Source organism: Bos mutus, chromosome 6 (assembly GCF_027580195.1).
Source record: "Bos mutus isolate GX-2022 chromosome 6, NWIPB_WYAK_1.1, whole genome shotgun sequence".
Taxonomy (NCBI): Eukaryota; Metazoa; Chordata; class Mammalia; order Artiodactyla; family Bovidae; genus Bos; species Bos mutus.
The window spans coordinates 97,303,903-97,328,272 of NC_091622.1; the positions used below are offsets into that span (position 1 = coordinate 97,303,903).

Below are 24,370 nucleotides of genomic sequence, written 5' to 3' on the forward strand. Positions count from 1 at the left end.
TCACGTCTGACTCTGCGCAACCCTATGGGCTCCTCTGTCCGTTGGATTCTCTAGGCAAGAATACTGGAGTCAGTTGCTGTGCCTTCCTCCAGGAGATCTTCCCTATTTAGGGATCAAACCCACCTCTCTTACATCTCCTGCATTGGCAGGAGGCTTCTTTACCACTAGCACCACCTGGGAAGCCCCCGCCCTTCAGCCTATCAAAACTTAATTACCCTGCCTACTAAATAAAGCATGAAAGTGGTCATATTGACTATAGATACAGGAGGCGATAATGGATGAGAGTATATAAATGAACACTCATTTACTGTTTATCCTTTTAGGAAACACTGACATGTTTAATGAGGCTCTTTCCAGTCCAGCAGCACTTAACCTTTTTAAAGTCACAGGCTCCGCTGAGAATCCAATAGAAGAAAAATGCCAACTCACACAAAACCTATTTCAGGGGCTCATGAAACCCCTGAAGCATGCAGTCTCAGTCCAGAATCCTTGCTTCAGTGGGTAGGAGAGCTGGGGAAGGTGATTTGAGGGCTGTTTCAGGCCTGTCCTGCGTCCCTAAAACCACTCCTCACCATTGGCTACGCCCTGTCTGAACACAAAGCTGATCCTGGGGTTGACCTACAAAACTCCGTAATTATTTGCAAGTACATCTTTCCCGCTGGTCGAAGAAACCTGAAGGGTAACAGACCGGAAGACAGTGATGGGAACAAAATGTGAGACGAACGGCGGAAAGGAGCAGTGAGAAAGAACCCAGGGTGGGGAAGTGGGCAGCTTTTGGACAGGGCAACAGCAGGTCTCGTGGGCAGAGAAGCATAGAAAACCCACTCCTCGTCGAACAGGACCTGACTACCACCAGAGTGAGGTGGCCAAGCCCAGACCAATGGGGGGAAACTGATACTCACATCCCCATCACAGCTGCCTGAGCACATCCATGGGCAATGCCACCTTAATCCGTCACCACTCCAGAGTCACCCAGGAGTCCGGTGACAAAACCACTGCAGTGTAAGTCGGAGCCTCTCAAGGTAGTGCCACCTGGGGTTACCCAGCAGGGTCCGGGAATCAGAAGGACGTTCCCGCCAGCCCTGACCGTCCCTTACAGCTCTGGATCTCAGGCAAATGAGTCTGCCCTGCATTCCGCCTTCTCAGATGCAAAATGCAGACGATGCCAGGACAAGTCCCCAGGCCCTCATCAAAACCCAATGGTTTGCTGTGCTTCAAGATTCAGAATTGTTCAGATCTGAGAAAGGTAATACTGTGCCTATCCATTACAGTAATACCCACAGTGGGTCCATCATCAGACACATCAATGGTGAGTGTGTATGCTCAGTCATGTCTGACTCTCTGTGGCCCCATGGACTGTGTAGCCCGCCATGGAATTTTCCAGGCAAAAATACTGGAGTGGGTTGCCATTTCCTCCTCTAGGGGATCTTCCCAACCCAGGGATCGAACCCACATCTGCTTGGCAGGCAGATTCTTTATCACTGCACCGCCTGGGAAGCCCTAAGTACATCCATATGACTATTCAGACTGTAAAGGAAAAATAGTTTAGGTCAGACTTTGCCACCAAATGGCTTCATGGGTTACACTTTCCCACTATTATTTAGTGGTGAAATAATTTTGTTTGCAAAGTTTTGCTATTGTTCAGAACTGCAGTGAAGATACGAACGCCCTGAAGGATTACTATTAAGTGGATTAAAAGCACTACCATGCCCACCTCCTCCGACCATCTGCATACCTCAGGCCCACTTCTGTCCTGGAGTTTATCACACTGAATTACAATTGTCCTCAGTCTGTTTCCCCTTCTAGATTTTGAGCATCTTGTGGGCAGGAATGACAGCTTGCTTATCTATGTATTCCCAGCAGCTGGCCCACACTAGGCTGGTGCTCCTGCTAAGTCACTTCAGTCGTGTCCAACTCTTTGCAACCCTATGGACTGTAGCCTACCAATCCTCTGTCCATGGGATTCTCCAGGCAAGAATACTGGAGTGGGTTGCCATGCCCTCCTCTGGGGAATCTTTCCCACCCAGGGATGGAACTCATGTCTCTTATATCTCCTGCACTGACAGACGAGCTCTTTGTCACCAGTGCCACCTGGGAATCTCAGGCACATGTTCACAAATGTGTGTGAAACAGAATTTAATTAGACATCTAAATCTTTCCACCTCTCTGTCTCCAAGAAGATGGAAAAGCGCATCCCAAAAGCGCTCCCTCACTTTTTCCTAGAACCCGAGCACACATCAAAAACCAATCTGCTTATTCAGCAACATCACCATGGTGCAGGGGAAACTCTTTTACACTTTAAAATACTTTAAGCTTTTTTTAAAAAAATAAGCTCAGAGGAGCACATTTTTATTTGTGTTTATCAGTTTGCGTGTTTATCTGGCCATGCTGTGTGGCTTGTGGGATCTTAGTTCCTCAACCAAGGATCAAACCCCTGCATTGGGAGTTCAGAGTTCTAACCACTGGATCACCAAGGAATTTCCTAAAGCATTTTTTGTCATAAACCCAATTAATGACCATTAGGAATGGCTCTGACCAGGGAGAGACTTGGAAGTTTGCTAACCAGCAAAAATTTATCTGAGTCCAAAGTCTTGCCTCCAACCTTTAGACTAAAGAAGCACCTGGCAGCCTCGGGGTGGGGGGAGCCTAGTGAGGCCTGCTTGTCTGTCTACCGCTCCGGGGGCCGCTCCCACACGCCCGGCTGCCTGGGCACAGGGCCAACAGGAGCTCTGCTTTCAGGGTTTTGCATTTCTCTCTCTCCGGGAAGACTCCAGGCCTGGCTGGGTTTAGAAGGCTCTTGGCCACCTCTTCACACACATCACTGTGAGAAATCCAGCCCAGCTGTCTACACAGGCGGCTGTCTACACAGGTGCCGGCTGCAGCCTGAGACGCACGGGTGCTAAAAGGGAAAAGGACGTGGAGAGAGCAGCAACTTGCCAGGAGAACGGAGGGGAAGGTTCCTCGGCAGGGGGGACTGAAGCAGCCGCGTGGATTACTGTCCTAGGTGAGGGTGGTCACCTCCGTCACATGGCCACGCTGACAGGATGCAGGTTAGATTAACCCACTGCCTCCCCCTGGATACACAGTGAACATCTAGAGCAGTGGTTCCCAACCTTTTTGGCACCAGGGACTGGTTTCATGGAAGACAATTTTTCCATGGACACGGTGTGGGGGGATTACATTTATTATTATTTATTTATTATTTATTGTGTGTTTATCTGGCCATGCTGTGTGGCTTGTGGGATCTCAGTTCCCCGACCAAGGATCAAACCCCTGCACTGGGAGCTCAGAGTTCTAACCACTGGACCACCAGGGAATTTATTTATTTATTTCATTATTATTACCTTGTGGTAGGCTTTCCTGGTGGCTCAGATGGTAAAGAATCTGCCTGCAATGTAAGAGACCTGAATTCCATCCCTGGATCGGGAAGATCCCCTGGAGGAGGAAATGGCAACCCCCTCCAGTATCCAGTATACTTGCCTGGGAAATCCCATGGACAGAAGAGCCTGGTGGGTTACAGTCCAGGGGGTCACAAACAGTCAGACACGAATGAGCAACTAACACATACACACATATAATGAAATAATTATACAACTCACCATAAAGCAGAATCAGATCATCAAGCATTAGATCCTCATAAGGAGCACCCAACCTAGATCCCTCGCCTTGGCAGTTCACAGTAGGGTTTGAGCTTCTATGAGAATCTAACACCACCACTGATCTGACAGGAGGCGGAGCTCAGGTGGTAATGTAACTGATGGGGAGCAGCTGTAAATACAGACAAAGCTTCTCTTGCTTGTCCGCCACTCACTTCCTGCTGTGTGGCTGGTTCCTAACATGCGGGTTGGGGACCCCTGATTTAGAGAGTCTTCCCAATGGTTGTCATCTGTTGATGAGTCAGAAACATTTCCAAGGGCCCTTATATTTCAAGTGGCCAAGGAGCCTGGGTCCAGGATGTCCCTAGAGGTGTCCTGTCCCAGGCAGAGCTGCACTGCATCCCCGTCTGCTTGATCCAAGCAGTATCTGCTGCTGCTGCTGCTGCTGCATCGCTTCAGCCGTGTCCGACTCTGTGTGACCCTGTAGATGGCAGCCCACCAGGCTCCTCCGTCCCTGGGATTCCCCAGGCAAGAATACTGGAGTGTGTTGCCATTTCCTTCTCCAATGCATGAAAGTGAAAAGTGAAAGTGAAGTCGCTCAGTCGTGTCAGACTCTGTGACCACATGGAGTGCAGCCTACCTGCTCCTCCTCAAATGAAGATGTCTGGAAAGTCACCCACCCTCACAGATGAAAGGGCCCAGAGAGCAGGGCTCCATCGACCTCCATATTTAGAAAAGACACATTTACTGAATGCACTCACATCTGTATAGCGGATTTCCAGCACCAAAGCGCATGTCTGGTCCTGGGAGCGCTAATAATGATGCCACCGCGACTCTACTGGGGCTGGTCGTTCCCTGAGGGCAAGCTGGGGGAGGGGAGGCGCTGAGGCTGCGCAGATGGACGCCGCACCTAACAGTCCTTAACGCTGTCCTAAGAAATGGTTTCAGAGCCCTCTTCCGAGAAGGTGGAGGTTTCTGCCTAGGGCTATTTGTTTGAGGTTTTCTCCTGAGCTTTTTTTTTTTTTTCTTCACCTCTTCTGAACAGCTTCCCCGCCACAGACTCAGGGATGAGCCAAGCATCTCTGCCCCCACCCCCTACCCCCAGAAAACAAGCTCACTCCACACGCAAAGCATTCCAGGACCACATCCCTGGGGCGTGGCAGTGGTGGCGGGGAGCGGTTCTCAATCTGCTTTAACGTCCTCTCTGTAGCGAGACAACCAGCCCTTCGCGATCAGCCCTGTGTGGAGGACCTCTGCAGCTCTTTCCATTCCCCCGAAGCTGCCTTTTATCAACCCGAAGGCATCTGGGGCCAGTGGGATTTCAGGCAAAGTGACAGTCCTGCATCTTTTCTGAGACAGGACAGGTCGGTGGGGACGTGATGTAAAACTGCCAGGGACACTGCATCACTCCCAGGCCACCTGCCCCCCAGGTCAGAGCACCTCCAACCCACAGGCTTGAAGAGCCACCCACGGCACCTGTTAAAATGCAGAGTCCGGGCAGCTCCGGGAGGAGTAACTCAGATGAGCCCCGTAACAGTCCACAGACTACCCTGGGGACCACTGCTTTGCTCATTACTTGTGCTGGCTTCTCAGGTTCTACCCTTTCTTGCTTCTGAAAACTGCCCCTCAAAGCTGTTTTTCCGCAAAGAGCAGGGGGCAGTTGGGGAAAAGCTGTTCCTCGAGGTTTTCTATGTGGACAGTGTAGCCAGAATTACCCCAACACAATGCCTATGTGTCTTAAGTCGATTCAGTCATGTCCGACTCTTCGCAACCCTATGGACTGTAGCCCAGCAGGCTCCTCTGTCCGTGGGATTCTCCAGGCAAGAATACTGAGTGGGTTGCTATGCTTTCCTCCAGGGGATCTTCCCCACCCAGAGTCAAACCTGCATGCCCTGTGTGTTTTGCATTGTAGGCAGATTGATTCTCTGCCCACTAAGCCATCAGGGAAGCCTGGATTAGATAATATCAAAGTTAAATTCCTGGTTTTGAACACTGTACAGTGGTTGCATGCTTTTTTAAAATATTTTATTTTTATTTATTTATTTTTAGCCTCCCTGCTTGTGGGATCTCATATCCCCACACTTGCCTCTGGCAGTGAAAATGTGGAGCCTTCACTTTCACTTTCCACTTTCATGCACTGGAGAAGGAAATGGCAACCCACTCCAGTGTTCTTGCCTGGAGAATCCCATGGACAGAAAAGCCTGGTAGGCTGCAGTTCATGGGTCGGACAGCACAGAGTCGGACACGACTGAAGCGATTTAGCAGCAGCAGCAACAGCAGCAGCAGCAACCATTTCTTAAATTGAAGAAAGTATGGAAAACCACTAGACCATTCAGGTATAACCTAAATCAAATCCCTTATGATTATACAGTGGAAGTGAGAAATAGATTTAAGGGCCTAGATCTGATAGAGTGCCTGATGAACTATGGAATGAGGTTCGTGACATTGTACAGGAGACAGGGATCAAGACCATCCCCATGGAAAAGAAATGCAAAAAAGCAAAATGGCTGTCTGGGGCGGCCTTACAAATAGCTGTGAAAAGAAGAGAAGCGAAAAGCAAAGGAGAAAAGGAAAGATATAAGTATCTGAATGCAGAGTTCCAAAGAATAGCAAGAAGAGATAAGAAAGCCTTCTTCAGCGATCAATGCAAAGAAACAGAGGAAAACAACAGAATGGGAAAGACTAGAGATCTCTTCAAGAAAATTAGAGATAACAAGGAACATTTCATGCAAAGATGGGCTCGATAAAGGACAGAAATGGTATGGACCTAACAGAAGCAGAAGATATCAAGAAGAGATGGCAAGAATACACAGAAAAACTGTACAAAAAAGATCTTCATGACCCAGATAATCACGATGATATGATCACTCACCTAGAGCCAGACATCCTGGAATGTGAAGTCAAGTGGGCCTTAGAAAGCATCACTACGAACAAAGCTAGTGGAGGTGATGGAATTCCAGTTGAGCTATTTCAAATCCTGAAAGATGATGCTGTGAAAGTGCTGCACTCAATATGCCAGCAAATTTGGAAAACTCAGCAGTGGCCACAGGACTGGAAAAGGTCAGTTTTCATTCCAATCCCAAAGAAAGGCAATGCCAAAGAATGCTCAAACTACCGCACAATTGCACTCATCTCACATGCTAGTAAAGTAATGCTCAAAATTCTCCAAGCCAGGCTTCAGCAATATGTGAACTGTGAACTTCCTGATGTTCAAGCTGGTTTTAGAAAAGGCAGAGGAACCAGAGATCAAATTGCCAACATCTGCTAGATCATGGAAAAAGCAAGAGAGTTCCAGAAAAACATCTATTTCTGCTTTATTGACTATGCCAAAGCCTTTGACTGTGTGGATCACAAGAAACTGTGGAAAATTCTGAAAGAGATGGGAATACCAGAACACCTGACCTGCCTCTTGAGAAATCTGTACGCCGGTCAGGAAGTAACAGTTAGAACTGGACATAGAACAACAGACTGGTTCCAAATAGGAAAAGGAGTACATCAAGGCTGTATATTGTCACCCTGCTTATTTAACTTCTATGCAGAGTACATCATGAGAAACGCTGGACTGGAAGAAATACAAGCTGGAATCAAGATTGCCGGGAGAAATATCAATAACCTCAGATATGCAGATGACAACACCCTTATGGCAGAAAGTGAAGAGGAACTAAAAAGCCTCTTGATGAAAGTGAAAGTGGAGAGTGAAAATGTTGGCTTAAAGCTCAACATTCAGAAAACGAAGATCATGGCATCCAGTCCCATCACTTCATGGGAAATAGATGGAGAAACAGTGGAAACAGTGTTGGGCTCCAAAATCACTGCAGATGGTGACTGCAGCCATGAAATTAAAAGACGCTTACTCCTTGGAAGGAAAGTTATGACCAACCTAGATAGCATATTCAAAAGCAGAGACATTACTTTGCCAACAAAGATTCGTCTAGTCAAGGCTATGGTTTTTCCTGTGGTCATGTATGGATGTGAGGGTTGGACTGTGAAGAAGGCTGAGTGCTGAAGAATTGATGCTTTTGAACTGTGGTGTTGGAGAAGACTCTTGAGAGTCCCTTGGACTGCAAGGAGATCCAACCAGTCCATTCTGAAGGAGATCAGCCCTGGGATTTCTTTGGAAGGAATGATGCTAAAGCTGAAACTCCAGTACTTTGGCCACCTCATGCGAAGAGTTGACTCATTGGAAAAGATTCTGATGCTGGGAGGGATTGGGGGCAGGAGGAGAAGGGGAAGACAGAGGATGAGAGGCTGGATGGCATCACTGACTCGATGGACGTGAGTCTGAGTGAACTCCGGGAGTTGGTGATGGACAGGGAGGCCTGGCGTGCTGCGATTCATGGGGTTGCAAAGAGTCAGACACGACTAAGTGACTGAACTGAACTGAACTGAACTGAACTGAACCATTGAACCACCAGAAAATTGCCTTTGGTTGTATTCTTACTGTTAGGAAATATATACTTAAGTGTTTTGAGATAAAAGGACAGATAGCTCTGATTTACTCTCAAATGGCTCAGAAAAAAATAGCACACACACCTATGTGTGCACATATGCATAGAGAATATGATAAAGCCAGTGGGATAAGTCTGCCTAGAGTATACGGGAGTTCCCTGTACTAACAGGGAACTTAACACTGGTTCTGTGTGTCTGAAATTATATATCTAAGTAAAAAGCTACAAGGAAAAACAAATCCCCAGATGAGCAGGGGCTGTGGAAGAATACAGAAACTGCGTTCTGTTTACTTTTGTGTATGTTTGGAATTTTGCATCAATAAGACAGTTCCCCGTACCGAGCCTTGCGGGGAGCGAGCTCCGCCCCTGGCAAAGGTCATGAGGAAGGAGGCTTGGCATACGCAAAGGCGGGATCAAGCCTCAGGAGTCTCCCTGGAAATTCTCGAGCAATCTACCCCCAAAACCAGAGTCTGCCTACTTTCTGCTTTGTGCTTTCACCTACACCTCTGACTTTACGGGGGGCTGTCCCCCACTACCTCTCTCTGAAAAAAGAGCTTACAGCTCCAGTTAATAATTCCTGGGTGTGACAGTGTTTCAACCTACAAACTCCCTTGGAAGTCCTCTAGCCTGCCTGAATAGGTTTTTCCGGCCACATGTGATTGCTCAGAGCCTCCCAACTGTGAGAGGCAGGAGATGTTCTAAACTGTCTAAATACAGATTCCTTTGAGCAGTTAAAAGATTGATTAGAAATTGTATTGGTGAAGGGATTTTCACTTGTTGGGCCAATGTTTGCTGCTAAGTCTCCATATCCCCTACCTGCTGTGTCCCTGGCAGTGTATTGATTAATATAATTGGTGTAAATAGTAGCTTTAATGTTTGTAACCTGGGACCCTTGAGTTAATTCTTTTTCTTGTTATAGCCCACCACACCTTTGCTCTGTAGGAATGCAACTTTATCTAATGCTTTTTGGAGGCTGGCGCCTGACTTTAGAATAATCACCTTTAGAGAAAAAGGCCTCCGGGCCAGAAGATGATGCAAATCACCTAAACTTTTGCATATGATAAGTTTGCAGGAAGAAAGCCTGGCTTACTGCATGACTCTACCCCTTCCCCCATTATCCTCTATGCATAACTTAAGGTATAAAAACTACTTTGGAAAATAAAGTGCGGGCCTTGTTTACTGAAACTTGGTCTCACCATGTCGTTCTTTCTCTTACCTTCTGGCTGAATTATTCAGCCTCTTTTCTACACTGAATTTCCTCATTGAGCTATCCTTATTTCAGCCTCTTTTCTCCACTGAATTTCCTCACTGAGCTATCCTCATTCTATTACTCTTTATATCCTTAATTAACGTTTAATTAAGCAGTTGTTTCCTGATCCTCGCCGACGCCGTCCCCGCTTCGAATTCCCTGGATCCACCGGGGCTGGACCCCGGCAGAGCCTCAGGTATGGTTTCAGTGGCAGGAATCCTGGGCTGCTGGGTGCCCAGATACCATCTACTACGTCATGAGCAATGACCTGTGAGCTAGGAGTACCACCTGGATGAGCGGCAAGGTCCTCCAGTTCTGCACTCCCCTCTCCTGACACCTAGAGATAAACCTTTACAACCTTATTTTTACAATGTCATTTTTTTCTGATAATAAAATTAGTATCAAATCTCTCTGAGGGAAACCTTACCTAAAGGCAATTATAAATTAGAAAATAAAAATCACCTTTTAGATACACACTGCTTCTATCACAAAAGAAGTTTTTATTAGGAAAGGTGAGTTACTTTCAACCCCAGAATTTTAATTGGGTACTAGTACCTTTCCTTACACGGTTTAAAATATAAATTTCAGCGAGAATGATCAACTGATTTTTTTTTTTTTAGAGTTCTCATTCAATTAGACAAGGATATAAAGTAACGATTATTCGGATCATATGATAACAAGAAAATGCACATGCAGAGATGACATAAAAATATTTGAATAAAGCATAGAGAACTATATTCAATATCATAATAACTTGCAATAGAAAAGAACAGAAAAAAGAATATATACATATATATGTATTATGTATCTCCAAATCACTTTGCTATAACACTTGAAACTAACACAATATAGCATATCAACTGTACTTCAATTAAAAAAGAAATTAACAACCCACAAGGGCACCACCCAATCAAAACCAATCAGAACAGATTTAGTTTCAGATTTAAGCTTTGCCGCTCTGGTTCTTGGATTGCTGGGAATTGCAGGAGTACCAGGGAAGGCACTGCTGTTGACTGATTTTAACCACTGGGCACATGCTGACTGAACACCAGCTCCGTGCATGAAGGAATATTAGCACTAATAACTGTGGTTTATCCCAACCCTCGTGGGAGCTCGGCTAAGTTTAGGCTCATATCCAGTCTATACTCAGAGGGGTAGTGACAGATCTCCCCAGAGCTCCACATTAGAGTCGAGAGAGTCTAGAGTAATTCCAGTAGAGCTCAAAGATGCTAATACTTGTCCACTTGTCAAGAGCCAGGGAGCCAAACACAATGGGTTTGGGGGTGGGTGATGGGAGGGGGACAGATGTGGGTATTATTCACACTTGCTAATAAATATCTTCCTTTGCTTATAGAGACTCTAGGGCAAAACTACTTGCTTTTGGGGACACGCCAGTGACTCACAGGCTGGGAATATGAACGATCTTCATCGTAACCATCTGTAAAAGCTTCTTATGAACATATTTATTAGAAGAGTAAATTAACTACTCCAGGGAACAGTTACATTTAGGGATTCATTTCTAATTTCATGCATGGAACTTTTACATTAAATTGTATATACTACTTAGGGAAAATCACAGCTGTTCCTCTGAGTTATAAAAGGAGGGTAGAGACCAACTGGACATGAAACAACAGACTGGTTCCAAATCGGGAAAGGAATACATCAAGGCTGTATATTGTCACCCTGCTTATTTAACTTATGTGCAGAGTACATCATGCAAAATGCCAGGCTGGATGAAGCACAAGCTAGAATATAGATTTCCTGGAGAAATATCAATAACCTCAGATACGAAGATGATACCACCCTTATGGCAGAAAGCGAAGAACTAAAGAGCCTCTTGATGAAAATGAAAGAGGAGAGTGAAAAAGTTGGCTTAAAACTTAACATTCAGAAAACTAAGATCATGGCATCCGGTCCCATTACTTCATGCAAATAGATGGGGAAACAATGGAAACAGTGAGAGACTTTATTTTGGGGGGGCTCCAAAATCACTGCAGATGGTGCCTGCAGCCATCAAATTAAAAGACACTTGCTCCTTGGAAGAAAAGCTATGACCAATCTAAACAGCATATTAAAAAGCAGAGACATTACTTTACCAACAAAGGTCCGTCTAGTCAAAGCTATGGTTTTTCCAATAGTCATGTATGGATGTGAGAGTTGGACTATAAAGAAAGCTGAGCGCAGAAGAATTGATGCTTTTGAACTGTGGTGTTGGAGAAGACTCTTGAGAGTCTCTTGGACTGCAAGGAGATCCAACCAGTCCATCCTAAAGAAAATCAGTCCTGAATATTCATTGGAAGGACTGATGCTGAAACTGAAACTCCAATACTTTGGCCACCTGATAACGAAGAACCAACTCCTTGGAAAAGACCCTGATGCCGGGAAAGACTGAAGGCGGGAGGAGAAGGGGATGACAGAGGATGAGATGGTTGGATGGCATCACTGACGCGATGGACATGAGTTTGAGTAGGCTCCGGGACTTGGTGATAGACAGGGAAGCCTGGTGTGCTGCAGTCCATGGGGTCGCAGAGTCAGACACGACTGAGTGACTTAACTGATTGAGAGGCTAGCTTGCTCTCTCTCTCTCTTTCTTAACATAGTGCCTGACTTAAGACTATAGGAAATTAATTGCTTGCTTGATAATAAGGTGAAGGATGCTTTGCGAGATGGCCTTGCTCATTTAGGTCACAGGTTGCATTTACAATCATTGTCTCTTTAAGGAACCAGGCTAAAACCAATACAGGCAGGGACTTCCCCAGTGGTCGAGTGGTTAAGACTCCAGGTTCCCAATGCAGGGGGGCCTGGGTTTGATCTCTGGTCAGGGAACTAGATCCCACATGCTACAACTAAGACCTGGCACAGCCAAATAAATATTCTTCTTAAAAATTAAAAAAGTCAAACTATGACAGTCAAATTGTAAGTGCATGATGGTATTCATACAACAGACAGAGATACAGAAATGAAACTATGTTAAACCTGAGTTCTAAACACTATTCTTATACCTCTTCATTTCTGAGTCCACTGGTATTTGATTTTTTTTCCCCCACATTTCAAAGGCAACCTCAGGATACTTCTACAATCCCCAAAGACCTTAATGACCACATCAATGTCACCTATGTGTATGGAAAGTAATGACCTGCTCCTAACAAGCCACCCAGCAACCACCTAGAGACGATTAAGCACTGACCTTAACTCGGCACCCTGCATGCAGCCTTTGACTCAAAGGTTTACACAGCAGCTACACTACCACCTGCTTGACACATTTCCCCCATGTCTCATCTTTAAAATGCACTTTGCCATACTCTCCAGACAAAAGCTAGTGTTTTGTTTCTCTGATCACAGAGTTAGCCCTTTCCTCCAAAGTAATGGATGCTTCATTTCTAGCTTGTTTGTGCAGATAAAAAGTACTTGCTGGGTGAGGTGACATGGGACAGAAATCTGGCTGTGATGCCATCACTGACATCTTACATCACTGTGTCACCTGAAAGATGGAAGACAAGGATCAGCCAAGAAAACCACTCACTGATCTAGGGAAAGTGTGTCACCATGGAAAGCGCTAGGGAAGAACACATTCTAAGCCACTCACTCTCCATCTTTTTCTTCTTAATCTCATTTTCCCACAAGGCATTTAACAATTCTCTGTGCCCAGAGCAACCTTCCCCAGCCCCGTTTTGCCCCATAAAAAACCCAGAAGAGTGACAGAGAATTCTGCAAGCTCCTTACTGAAGTCCGGGTGACTCCCGGGTAGACATGGATGCAGAGGAGCATGCAGAATCCTGGGGCACTAAGAATGACCTCTCTCTCCCCAGTCCATCCTCCAAAATCACATGGAAAGTTCTCTTACAGGAGAAAAAAAAAAACACTTCTAAAGCTGGGACAAAACGAAAACTTTCCTTAGCAATAAAGGCCACACAAATGTAGAAAAATGGTACAGATGAACCTACTTGAAGAGCGGGAATGGACGTAGAAAAAGGACATGTGGACATTGTGGGGGGGAGAAGAAAGTGAAAGTGAAAGTCACTCGGTCCTGTCCGACTCTTTGCGACCCCATGGACTATGCTGTCCATGGAATTCTCCAGGCCAGAATACTGGAGTGGGTAGCCTTTCCCTTCTCCAGGGGATCTTCCCAAACGAGGGATTGAATCCAGGTCTCCTGCCTGGCTGGATTCTTTACCAGCTGAGCCACAAGGGAAGCCCAGGGGAAGGAGAGGGTGGGATGAATTGGGAGATTGGGATGGACATATACACACTGCTATGTGTACAACAGACAGCTAGTGGGAACCTGCTGAACAGCACAGGGAGTTCAACTCTGTGCTCCGCGCTGAGCTAGAGGAGTGGGATAGGGGAGGTGGGAGTGGGAAGGAGGTCCAAGAGGGAGGGGATATATGCATACATGTAGCTGATTCACTTCCTTGTACAGCAGAAATGAACAACAACCTTGTAAGGCAACTGTATTCCAATTTTTAAAAAAGAAAGGCCACAGAGACATCAAACTCATTCATTCAAGTCTTCCTTCATCCACCCTCCCAGCACCATGTCTATGAAGCAGAGGCCATGTGTTGGGGCCTAGGGAGGCAGATATGCCAGGAAAGAGCTCAGAGCCTCATGGAAAAGGCAGACACTGACAACTCACTGTGATGACAGCAGGAGTGGGGACAAGCCAAACGGGTAGGGAGTAGAGGGAAAGAGCATGTGAAACATGAATCCGGGGCCTTCCCATGGCATGGAGGTGACACCGATGAGGGAAGGTCAGGAGAGGGAGTGAAGGCAGGCCCTGCAGCAGAGGTGCTGGCTGTCCCAGCAGCCAGGCCCTTTCCTCCCTTCCCCCAGAGCCTGGGTTTTCTCCCTTCCCCCAGAGCCTGGGTTTTGTTTGGTTCTTAAACCCCAACTCATGTGACACGTGGCTCAGAGGCCAACCCTGATTAGCTTGAATCCCTTGTCAATGATGGCTTAACAAGGGACTTGGGACCCAGTCCTGTTGATGATCCTGAGCAGACAACAGCTGTGAGACAACCAGGAGAGAGTTTCTCTGGTGAAACTTCAGGAAGGGGGAGTCTCTCTCTTCCTCTGTAGGACATCGTTGTAACTGCTGGAAATCTGGCAGCCATTCTGCAACCATGTAGAAAACTAAATTCCACGGGACCACCACAGCAGAAATGAAATCTGCTCTTTGATGTCATTTCTGAGTCATTCGACAAGTGCCCTACCTTAGGATTACTTTTCTGTGAAATTAGAAATTTTCCTTGTCTTTTATGGCATACTGAGTTTTGTGCTGCTGCTGCTGCTACTGCTAAACCGCTTCAGTTGTGTCCGACTCTGTGCGACCCCATGGACTGCAGCCTACCAGGCTTCTCCGTCCACGGGATTCTCCAGGCAAGAACACTGGAGGGGGTTGCCATTTCCTTCTCCAGAGTTTTGTGCTCCTTGCAGCCAAAAGCATCCTTTGTGGAAGGTGGCCCTTTCCCCAGGCCTCCTCACCTTTACCAGTTCATCTGTTAAAGAGACAAGCTGAGTTCCCAATGACCATGCACTGAGCCTCCCTGTTATTTTTCCCCAGCTCTACTCATGAAAATAAAAATAATTTTCTAGCCCATGAATTAAACATCACGGCTGCCGGCTGAAAGATTTTAGCAACAGCCTTTTGCTGGCAAGAGAAGCAGGATCCCGACATGTTCTAAAATAAGCTACAAGGAGGCAGGAGGGGAGGAGGGGACACCAAGGGGAAGAGGCCATTAGAAGGATGACGAAAGAGTTGACAAATCCCACTTGTCCAGTTTCTCTGACCCGTCAGCCAATGGCCCAACTTGACGGAGTGTTTTCTCTAAGTTCAACCCAGACGGGTCACCCGGAGGCCTTATCAAAAGGCAGGTATTGATTCAATAGGTCAGGGATGGATCTGAGAGTCTTTCTAACACACTCCCAGGTGATGCTGCCGCAGCTGGTTGGTGGACCACAGTCTGCTGGCACTTGGAGAGCCCTTCAGCCTTTAACTGGCTTCCCAGGTGGCGCTATCGGTAACCTGTCTGCTAACGCAGGCAACATAAGAGACTCGGGTTGGATCCCTGGGTTGGGAAGATCCCCTGGAGGAGAGCACTGCATCTCACTCCAGTATTCTTGCCTGGAGAATCCCATGGACAGAGAAGCCTGGTGGGCTACAGTCCATAGGGATGCAAAAAATGGAATATGACAGAAAGGATTTAGCATGTAAGCATCAGCTTTTAACAGTAGGCTGCAGAAATGGTAGGAAGGAGGATAATGAGAACTAGCTGTTTAAACTCAGGTTCCAGGGAGGAAGGGAGGTCAGATGAACCCCACACACACCTGTACCTTTGAGAAAAAGAGGAAAGAGAGCAGACGAGCACAAGAGTGCCCTGGGTCTGGTATGCCAGGGCTATTATACCCTTGGGGGCACACTAGTAATCCAGTCCTGGGACAATACCCCCGAGTCTGTGAGATCAAAGGCCCAGCTGAGACATTATTCCTAGCTCTTCCTGAACTCTGGCCAGCCTGAGGGGGAGGCACCCAGCCCCACGGCACACTCGCTCTAAGGTGTCTGCCCTAGGGTCTTTCCTGAAAACCTTTGGGCTCACTCATCCCACCAGCATGTGTCTGGTCTAGAAATTATGTGCTCAGAACCACTGGCATGTGTGATGGGTGAGCAGAGGTGAGAGGCAAGTAGAGAATGAAGGGCAGCCGCTCCGCAAGCCTGATCTCCTCCCAGTCCCGCTGGTCCTACTGACTGCCCGCCCTGGATCTGGGCCCTGATCACCTTCAACCCCTCTGAATCTTCAGGTCCTCGACTGGCCCTGCTCCAGCTCTTCTCTTTCCCCTGGGGACCTCTGTCCTGTGGCTGCAATGCCATCTCACCCGAACCCCTCAGCCGGGGTCTCCAGCCACGCTCAGTTCAGCCACCTCCTCCTCTTGCTTGTTGTTTAGTCGCTAAGTCATGTCCAGCTCTTTTGCAACTCCATGGACTGTAGCCCACCAGGCTCCTCTGTCCATGGGATTGCCCAGGCAAGTATTACGCAGTGGGTTGCCAGTTCTTTCTCCAGGGTTCAAACCTGCATCTCCTGCATTGGCAGGTGGGTTCTTTACCACTGAGCCCCCTGTGAAGTCCCCTCCTCTAGGGCATCTCCCTGACTCCCCCAGGCTGGTGCTCTGCAGCTAAGGCTGCCTTGGTGATTCTCACCTCTCTGTCTCCCCAACTGGCCTTACGTGCCATGAAGTCAGGAAGGGATGGCGCAGATGCCTGGCAAGTCATGGGTGATAATAAGCATAACTGAATATGGAGCAGGGAATTAAATACACCAGCTGTGCCTCAGAAACACCCAAATGCCTTAAAATAATAATAATAAAGTAGTCAGGGCCTCCCTCCTAGAGATTCCAATTCATTATGTCCAGGTGGGGGCCCAGGCTTCTGAACACTGTAAAGGACATCCAAGTGATTCTGATGTTTTGACAACAGTTGAAATGGAAAAGGAAAAAAAAAATGAATGAATTCATGGGTGAATGAGTACATGACTGCATGTGCAACTGTGAGGATCTCTCCCATGGCTTGCTCACACTCAGAGTGAACAAACCACGGGCATTTACAAGGGAGAAGAATGGGTCCCTGCTGTGGTGGCCACCAGCCCATTGCGAGGGGAAACAAAGTCAGAAACCAAATGCTTTATCTGTGACCAGGGCTTTCTGACAACCAGGGTTGGGGGTGGGGGTTGGTGTGGCGGCTGGAACAAGTCCTAGCCACCAAGGAAGAGCTGAAGGAAGGGAAGGAGTGAAGGGAAGTAGCAAGGGTCAAGTTCTTTACTGACTTGTTTCATTTCACTCCAGCTGCGAAGTGACGCTGGCTGAGCTGTCATTCTCACTGGGCAACTGGGGACGCCGAAGCTGGAGAGGGCGATTGATCTGCCCAAGGCTGTACCTGGGGGGCTAGGCTTTGAATCCAGACACTCAGACTCCAACGCCCATACTCTCAACCCCAGGATGGTGCCACTTCCACAGAAACGGGTCACGACACAGCAGAGGGATGGGGAGACTGACACCGGAGAAGACAGGACATCAAAATAGATGCTCAACAGAAGAATGCCGGCCAAAGATAATGGTGCCTTTTATAGAAAATTTCTGGTGGCTCAGATGGTAAATAATCTGCCTGTAATGCAGGAGCCCGGGGTTCAACCCCTGAGTTGGGAAGATCCCTGGGGGAAGGGAATGGCTACCCACACCAGTATTCTTGCCTGGAGAATTTCATGGACAGAGGAGCCTGGTGGGCAACAGTCCATGGGGTCACAAAGAGTCAGACACAACTGAGCAACTAATACTTTCACATTGTGTCACCGTTGTGTAAATTTATCACCGGCTTTTTAAAGCAAATATTATAATTTTCTACAATACACAAGTCAGGACAAGATGAGAACTAAATGTTACACAAGAAAGGTCATGATGTTTTATTCGGATTTAAACATTGTGTGTGCATTATATTGGAGCCCCAAGAACTCCAGGTCCCAGACAGACACTGAAGCCCTGTGAGTTTCCTGATGCCGCCCCCGCGGTGGGGGTTAGAAGCAGTAGAGAGAACTCTACCCTGCGGCTCCACTTTGACATTTGCCCTGATGCTTAAAGGAGCTTCCAGCTCAGTATTATCATCCCTGTTTCAGAGACCAGGAGCCCAAGGCTCTCACACTGGAAAGAGACTTGCCTGAAGCTGAACCAAGAGGCAAGGCTGGGATCTCAGCCCTGGTTCCTACTCTGCAGGACTTTACATTTTAGGATCACAGTGCAGTTGGCAGTGACCTTGACCAGTTTTAGAAGAAAAAAAGAACCAAGTTAATAATGTTAATCTCAACCTATATTTATACTTGTTGAGACTATGAAGCCGCGCTCCATTCTCCCGGGTTTCTCTGTACTCCACCCAGCCGGGGCGTGGCCCTTAGTGCTTGCCCGGTTATTAAAAATGGAGGAGTTGCAACAATGGGCTGGGAATTACAGACTTTAAAGAAAAGTCTCATTGATGTTTTTCAGTTTTTTTAGTAGTTTGAACATTAAAGTTTTGTTTTTTTTAAAAGATGACTCAAGAAGACAAATGCGGGAAAAATTCAACACTGAGAACCTAAGACATTTAGAGAAATGATTAAGCCCTGTTTTAACAGCGACTGCAACTGGCTCCGCTCAAAAAACCCCAAAGAAAACACTAGAGACCAGGTGAGTTGTCCAGCTGAACAAAAAGATACTTATTTACAAAATAGTGACTTTTTAGAGGAAAAGGGGAGGAAGAGAGGATGAAAGAGAAGGGGATGGGGGAGGGAGGAGGAACAGGGCTATTTGTGTTCATTTCTCTTTGGAGACTTTGAGAAAGAACCCTTGTTTCCCAAACCAAAGCAATCTTTTCCATGCAAGAGGCAACGATGCCACGTTGTATGCCAGCTTTGTAGAACTGATTGTGCTGCAAGAGGGCCTTTTTTCCTTCTACTAAAGAAAACAAAGCCAGTATCAGGACCAGGAATAATGAGAGCAGCTAACAATTATTGGACATCAGCCAAGGGCCAGCTACTGTGCCAAGTAATTTACACCTATTATCGAATTTATTTCTCACAACCTCATGAGCAAGAAGTACGGATCTATCCATTTTACAGGTGAGAAAGTTGAGGTCTGGAGATGTTTATTTGTCCCATCAGGCTATGCAGTTGGTGAACACGTAGAAGAGCAGGGATTCACATTGAGAGCTGTTTCTCTTTTGAGCTGTGGGCTTCCCTGGTGGCTCAGAGGGTAAAGTGTCTGCCTGCAATGTGGGAGACCCTGGTTCGATCCCTGGGTTGGGAAGATCCCCTGGAGAAGGAAATGGCAACCCACTCCAGTACTCTTGCCTGGAAAATCCTGTGGATGGAGAACCCTGTAGGCTACAGTCTATGGTAGGCTACAGTCTAGGGGGTCGCAAGGAGTCAGACACGACTGAGCGATTTCACTTTCACTTTCACCCTAAAAAACCCGGAGGTGAAACAGAAGTCCATGGCCACGCATTCTTGGAGCTCCTCAACAATATTAGGGATTTGACAGAAAAAAAGAAGCACAACTCAACAAAGACGTTAGGACCATCGAAGGTGTGGATTCAGGCTACCCAGTGTCTGACAGAAAATAGCTCATCCTTGGGCAGCTCACAGGATTGGACAGAATTTGACTGGTGGACCAGCAGGTTCCAAACCCTGCCTCTCCTGACCCAAGCTCCTGCCAGACTGCCTTATCCACCTCTGCCACGTCTCAGCTTCCTCCCATAGGCTGGGTTCTAGCCACCAAAAGAGCACCAGAGAATCCTGTATCTACTTCAGCAATGGACACATTTGGCCTGGGGCAAGATGGAAGGCTGAGAACTGATGTTTTCAAACTGTGATCCTGGTGAAGACTTTTGAGAGTCCCATGGACTGCAAGGAGATCAAACCAGACAATCCTAAAGGAAATCAACCCCAAATATTCATTGGAAGAACTGATGCCGCAGCTGAAGTTCCAATACTTAGGCTACCTGATGCGAAGAGCCAACTCATTGGAAAAGACCCTGATGCTGGGAAAGATTGAAGGCAGGAGAAGGGGGCAGCAGAGGATGAGATGGTTGGATGGCACCACCGACTCAATGGACATGAATTTGAGCAAACTCTGGGAGATGGTGGAGGACAGAAGAGCCTGGAGTGCTGCAATCCATGGGGTCGAAAAGAATTGGACACGACTTAGCAACTGAACAACAAGAACTGCAAGATGCAAAGGAGCAGGGCAGATGACTTGTTTCACATGCCTGATCCTCTCATTGAGGTGGTCATGATGTCACCAAGGCATATTTAGGGGACTTGAATGACATTTCAAAGGAAACCAGAAAAGTTCCTCATGTTTCTGGAAATCAAGGGCCAGAATGCCTAGCCATAGGGCAAAGCTTGCTGGGAAAAAGCACTAGGACTTTGGCCTTGAATCATGACTGCTGCTCCTCACTCCCTTATTCTACTCATCTTGGGAGTCAGGGCATGAACTAACTGCCCCTTTGGTCAAAAATCCTCAGAGCACACCCATTTGTGAGCTTGAACCTTCAGGTGAAGATTTTTCCTCCAGTTGGAGTTCACATTCTGTCCTTGAAACTCATAAACTCATCCCTTAGGACCTGTGGGCACCAAGAGCGTTCCATTCTGACAGCCTGCCCACTCAGAAAACTGCAAGGATAAGAAGAGTAAACAACTTGCTCTGGCCCCAAGGAGAGTCATAAAAAGGCGGGGGATGAGGCAGTGGAGGAGGTTTGGACTGAACAACTTGATGAGATCTTTCATGGATGACATTTCACTGCCAAGCAAATTACTCTCTGCACACTGCACACCTAACACATCCTTTGCTGGGTACGCTGCATGGATGCCTCCTGTTTCCAGGGCAACCATACCTGGGGTGGAGGGTGGCAAGCAATGGATGGGCTGGCTAAGCCTTATTGCCTTGACAACCCAGGTCCCTGAAGTGGATGAACAACCCACTGGTGCATGAGCTCAGCCCTAACACTAGGCAGAGCCAGTGGGAGTGAGGATGGAAAAGGCATCCAGTGGGGAGAAATCTGTAGCTCAAGGCACCAGGGTTTTCAACAAAAATAATCCTGATCAACAGTCCTCCAGGAGACCTTAGCCATCAGCACACCGATCTTGGCTGTCTCTCTCCCTCACTTCTTCTCTCACAAGATATCCATTAGATAACATTCACTTATTTGGAATGTTTCTAAGTCACAAGTTTGGATGTTGAAGCTACAACATCCACCATTGTCTGCTCTTTTGGGGGGAGGGTGCAGGGGGAGGGAGCAGAGGTGGGAAGAGCAACGAAGCCCAGGTGGGGAGAGAATCAAGATTCGGGGAATGGAACTGATGAAAAGTAGCTAAAGCATAAGACTCTGCAGGGAGGCAGAAGGATGGGCCTGGCAGCATCACCCATAACGTGGATCCCAGACTCCTGCAGTGTGTTGACTTCTCCAGGGAGCCAGAGGAGTCTGGGGCCAGGATGCTATCTTCTGGCCAAGGTCTTTCAGAACAAAGATTCTGCCTCCACCACCATGAGTGGCCGGGAAAGGGCAGAGGTGACTTGGCGAACCTGGAGAGGAGGCCTTGTCCTTGTGGCTCCTGGGGGGAGGCCAAAACCAGGGGGTGCGTGGCTGTAACGGGTGGAGCCTGTGGGCCTGTGGAGCTCCGGGCATGTAAGACAATATTTTAAGTGCTCACTTGTCCCTGAGCTCTCTCTGACACTGCAGCTATTAAGACTAAGCCCTAATCTCCTGGTGCCAGGAGGGCTCTAAAGTCCAAAGGCACAGTCCTGCCCCTGGGGGGGTGGGGGAGAGGAGGGGTGCAGAGGGATCCGTTCTAGGGGATACAGGGCAATAAGAGCTTTGGTTGGCTGGTGGAGGAAGTGTGTCTAGGAAGCAATGGCTGAGCATCTTACGATCTAATCATCTAGAGGTAAAGGAAGAAGGAAGATAGGAGAATGAAATCAATACATAACAAAAAAGATGGAGAAAAGAACACTGAATTGAGGAAGTGTACTGACGTTGGGAGAGGTTACTCAAAGCTTTCAGGGGACTTTCAAAGGCTTTACAGATTCCCAAAGACCCCTGCCCCTCCCAACATTCCTCAACTCTGCTCAGCCACACACCCTCCCCAAGAGGCACCCATCTTCTGGAAGGGTCTGCTTCCAAGAGCAGAGACTGCAGAGTTTCAAGGGAAAGCTTAAAACTGAGTGGCCCCATTCTGAACCCCGGCACTTGGAGGTGGCACTATGCCAAGTCGGAAGCTTTGCCGAAAGAGGTCTTCATATTTTCTTCCTTCCTCTTCCCCTCTGGAAATAAAAGGAGGTTATGTTTCTCCTGCTACCCTGTTCCTTGCCGATTTCGGACAGGAGACCTGAAAGGGCTTTTTGGATTACTTTGCCAGTTCTCAACCCAGGATAGCAAAGCCCCGGGCAGGAGCCTTTTCGTCCCGGCTAAGGTGGCCACTATAGTGACTGAGGCCAAAACCAGTTACTAGAGAAGGGGGTTTGGAAGTAGTTCTGAGTCAGCAACTGGAGTCATGCAGGGCAGGCTCTGAAGCCCCCCGGCCCCAGGAGCTGTGGGAGGGGGTTGGAGGGGGAGTGGGCACCCGGGTTCCCTCCCATGCTGGCAGGGGTGGGGGTGCTAGGAAAGTGGGTGGCGCGAGGGAGCGCTACAGGTGCGGTGACAGACTGGCACCTGGTCAGAAGGGGACAGGCCTGGAAGGGTCTATACAGCCACCTCGGAGCTTTGTGCTGGGCCAGAGCTCGCCGAGAAACTTCTGGGACCGGAAAACTCCAACTGGGCACAAGAGATCCCTGAGAGGGCAGGGACAGGGGCCTTACAGGCGCAGGAAGAGAACTGGCTTCTTCCATCTCCTGCGCGAAAATCAACGCTGAACCGGTGCCGGTGGTCTCTCCAACCCCCGCTACAACTCCCTTTCTAGTCCTTCACTCGGCCTCAAGGTCCGTGGCCCACGGAGGAGACTGAGACGCGGAAAGGCGGCCGATAGCAGCGCCCCTGGGACGCGCAGGGGCTATACAGTCACCGCGTTGGTCTCCCCGCCCTGGAGCCCGGGCTTAACATCCCCCTTCGCGCGCCTCTGCGCACGGCGCTGGCGCCGCAGGACCCCGAGTCCCTCTCACTCTCCACCCAGGGGTCGCCAAAGGCGCCTACTCAAGGAGATAGCGGAGGGGGCAGAAGTTGAAAATACCTGGATAGAAATACCTTCCCGTCCCAAAGGCCGGACAACTACAGGCCTGGGGGCGGGGGGCGGGGGGGAGGAGAGGGGGGAGCAGGAGAGAAGGCGAACCGAGAGCCGCGGAGGCTCCGCACGGCCCGCAGCCAGCGGCGACCCGCGATCTCGCGCGCCCCGGCGCCGCCGGCCTTGCCGCGCCTCGCGCCTCGGTGCCCGGGGGCGCAGGGGGGCGCGGGCAGACTACTCACCCCAGAGCAGAGTGAGCGGCTGGGCTTTGGGGATGAGCACCAGGGAGTACACGGCCGCCAAGTGGAGCAGGCTCATCAGGAACACGTTCCTCCAGACGATGTCCTGCCGGTGCCCGCGCGCGCCGGGCCTCTCCCGGCCGCCGCCGCCGCCGCCGCCCTCCGAGCCCTCGACCCCTACCCCCGCACGGATCTCCTCCTTGGCGCTGCGGAAGGGGACCTTCTCCGCGTCCACGGCCGGGCCTGGCATGGCTGGGGAGACCTGGGCGCCCGCGGCAGTGGCAGCGAGCCGGCGATCTCCGAGGAGCGGAGCTCTCCGGTGGGGGCGGCGGCTTCTGCCTTTTTTTGAGGGGATTGGGTGGGGGGGATCTCCGGCACCTCCTGTCCCCGCCTTCCCGGCCCTGCTCTGCTTCCTTCTCGCTTCTTCAGGCGTTCAGCGTGGCCTAAGGATGCCAATCTTGGTGCCCGGCATCTGTTGCTGGCGCATCACCCGCTCGGCTGCCGGAGAAGAACTCGGCGGCGGCGAGGAAGAGGGGGCGAGCGCGCGGGGAGGGAGGGGGCGCCGGGGGAGGGGAGGGGGTGTGGAAAGAGCCGAGAGCGCGGCGGGGGAGGGACTGCTCGGAGGGAGCGGGGAAGAAAGACCTGCATAGCTACAGCCAATCAGGGTCGCCCTTGAGGCTCTTAAAGAGAAAGGCGCCCCCTTGGCCTCGGCTGCCCGGGCTCCCCGGGGCCGGACGGGGCAGTCCGCAGGGCAGTGGGCAGCCTCCGCCGGGGGCGGAGCGCGGGGGAGTGGGTCGAGGAGGCTGTGGCTGCAAAGTCAGGGAGCCCGCAGAGCCTCCAAACCACTTGTGCTGCTGCTGCGGTGGTTTCTCCAGTTCCCCGAAATACCTTTCCCTATTGAAAAAGACTTCTTTTTACCCCCTCTTTGAAGCTACAGGCTGGAGAATTTGCAGTCCTATTCCCAAATTGCACACAAGTTAAGGCCAGATCTGGGATGACGATCAGAAGTTCCTGTGTCTCCCGGCTCCTATGGCTCTGGGGCCTGTGTGGAGGGGATGGAGGCAGCCGCTCGCTCGGTTCTTATTTGAACAACTGCAGCCAGACACGCAGTAGA

The 24,370-nt window shown here is 49.0% G+C and overlaps 1 protein-coding gene across 1 annotated transcript in view; it reads right to left on the minus strand.

The window, feature by feature from the left end:
- SCD5 (stearoyl-CoA desaturase 5) overlaps positions 1-23,807 on the minus strand; it is a 175,809-nt gene extending 152,002 nt beyond the window's left edge. The window contains exon 1 of the mRNA XM_070372591.1: positions 23,260-23,807. Within this exon, the coding sequence (XP_070228692.1) occupies positions 23,260-23,506 (247 nt within the window). The 5' untranslated portion in view covers positions 23,507-23,807. The remainder of the gene's footprint in view (positions 1-23,259) is intronic.
- Positions 23,808-24,370: the final 563 nt, after the last annotated feature.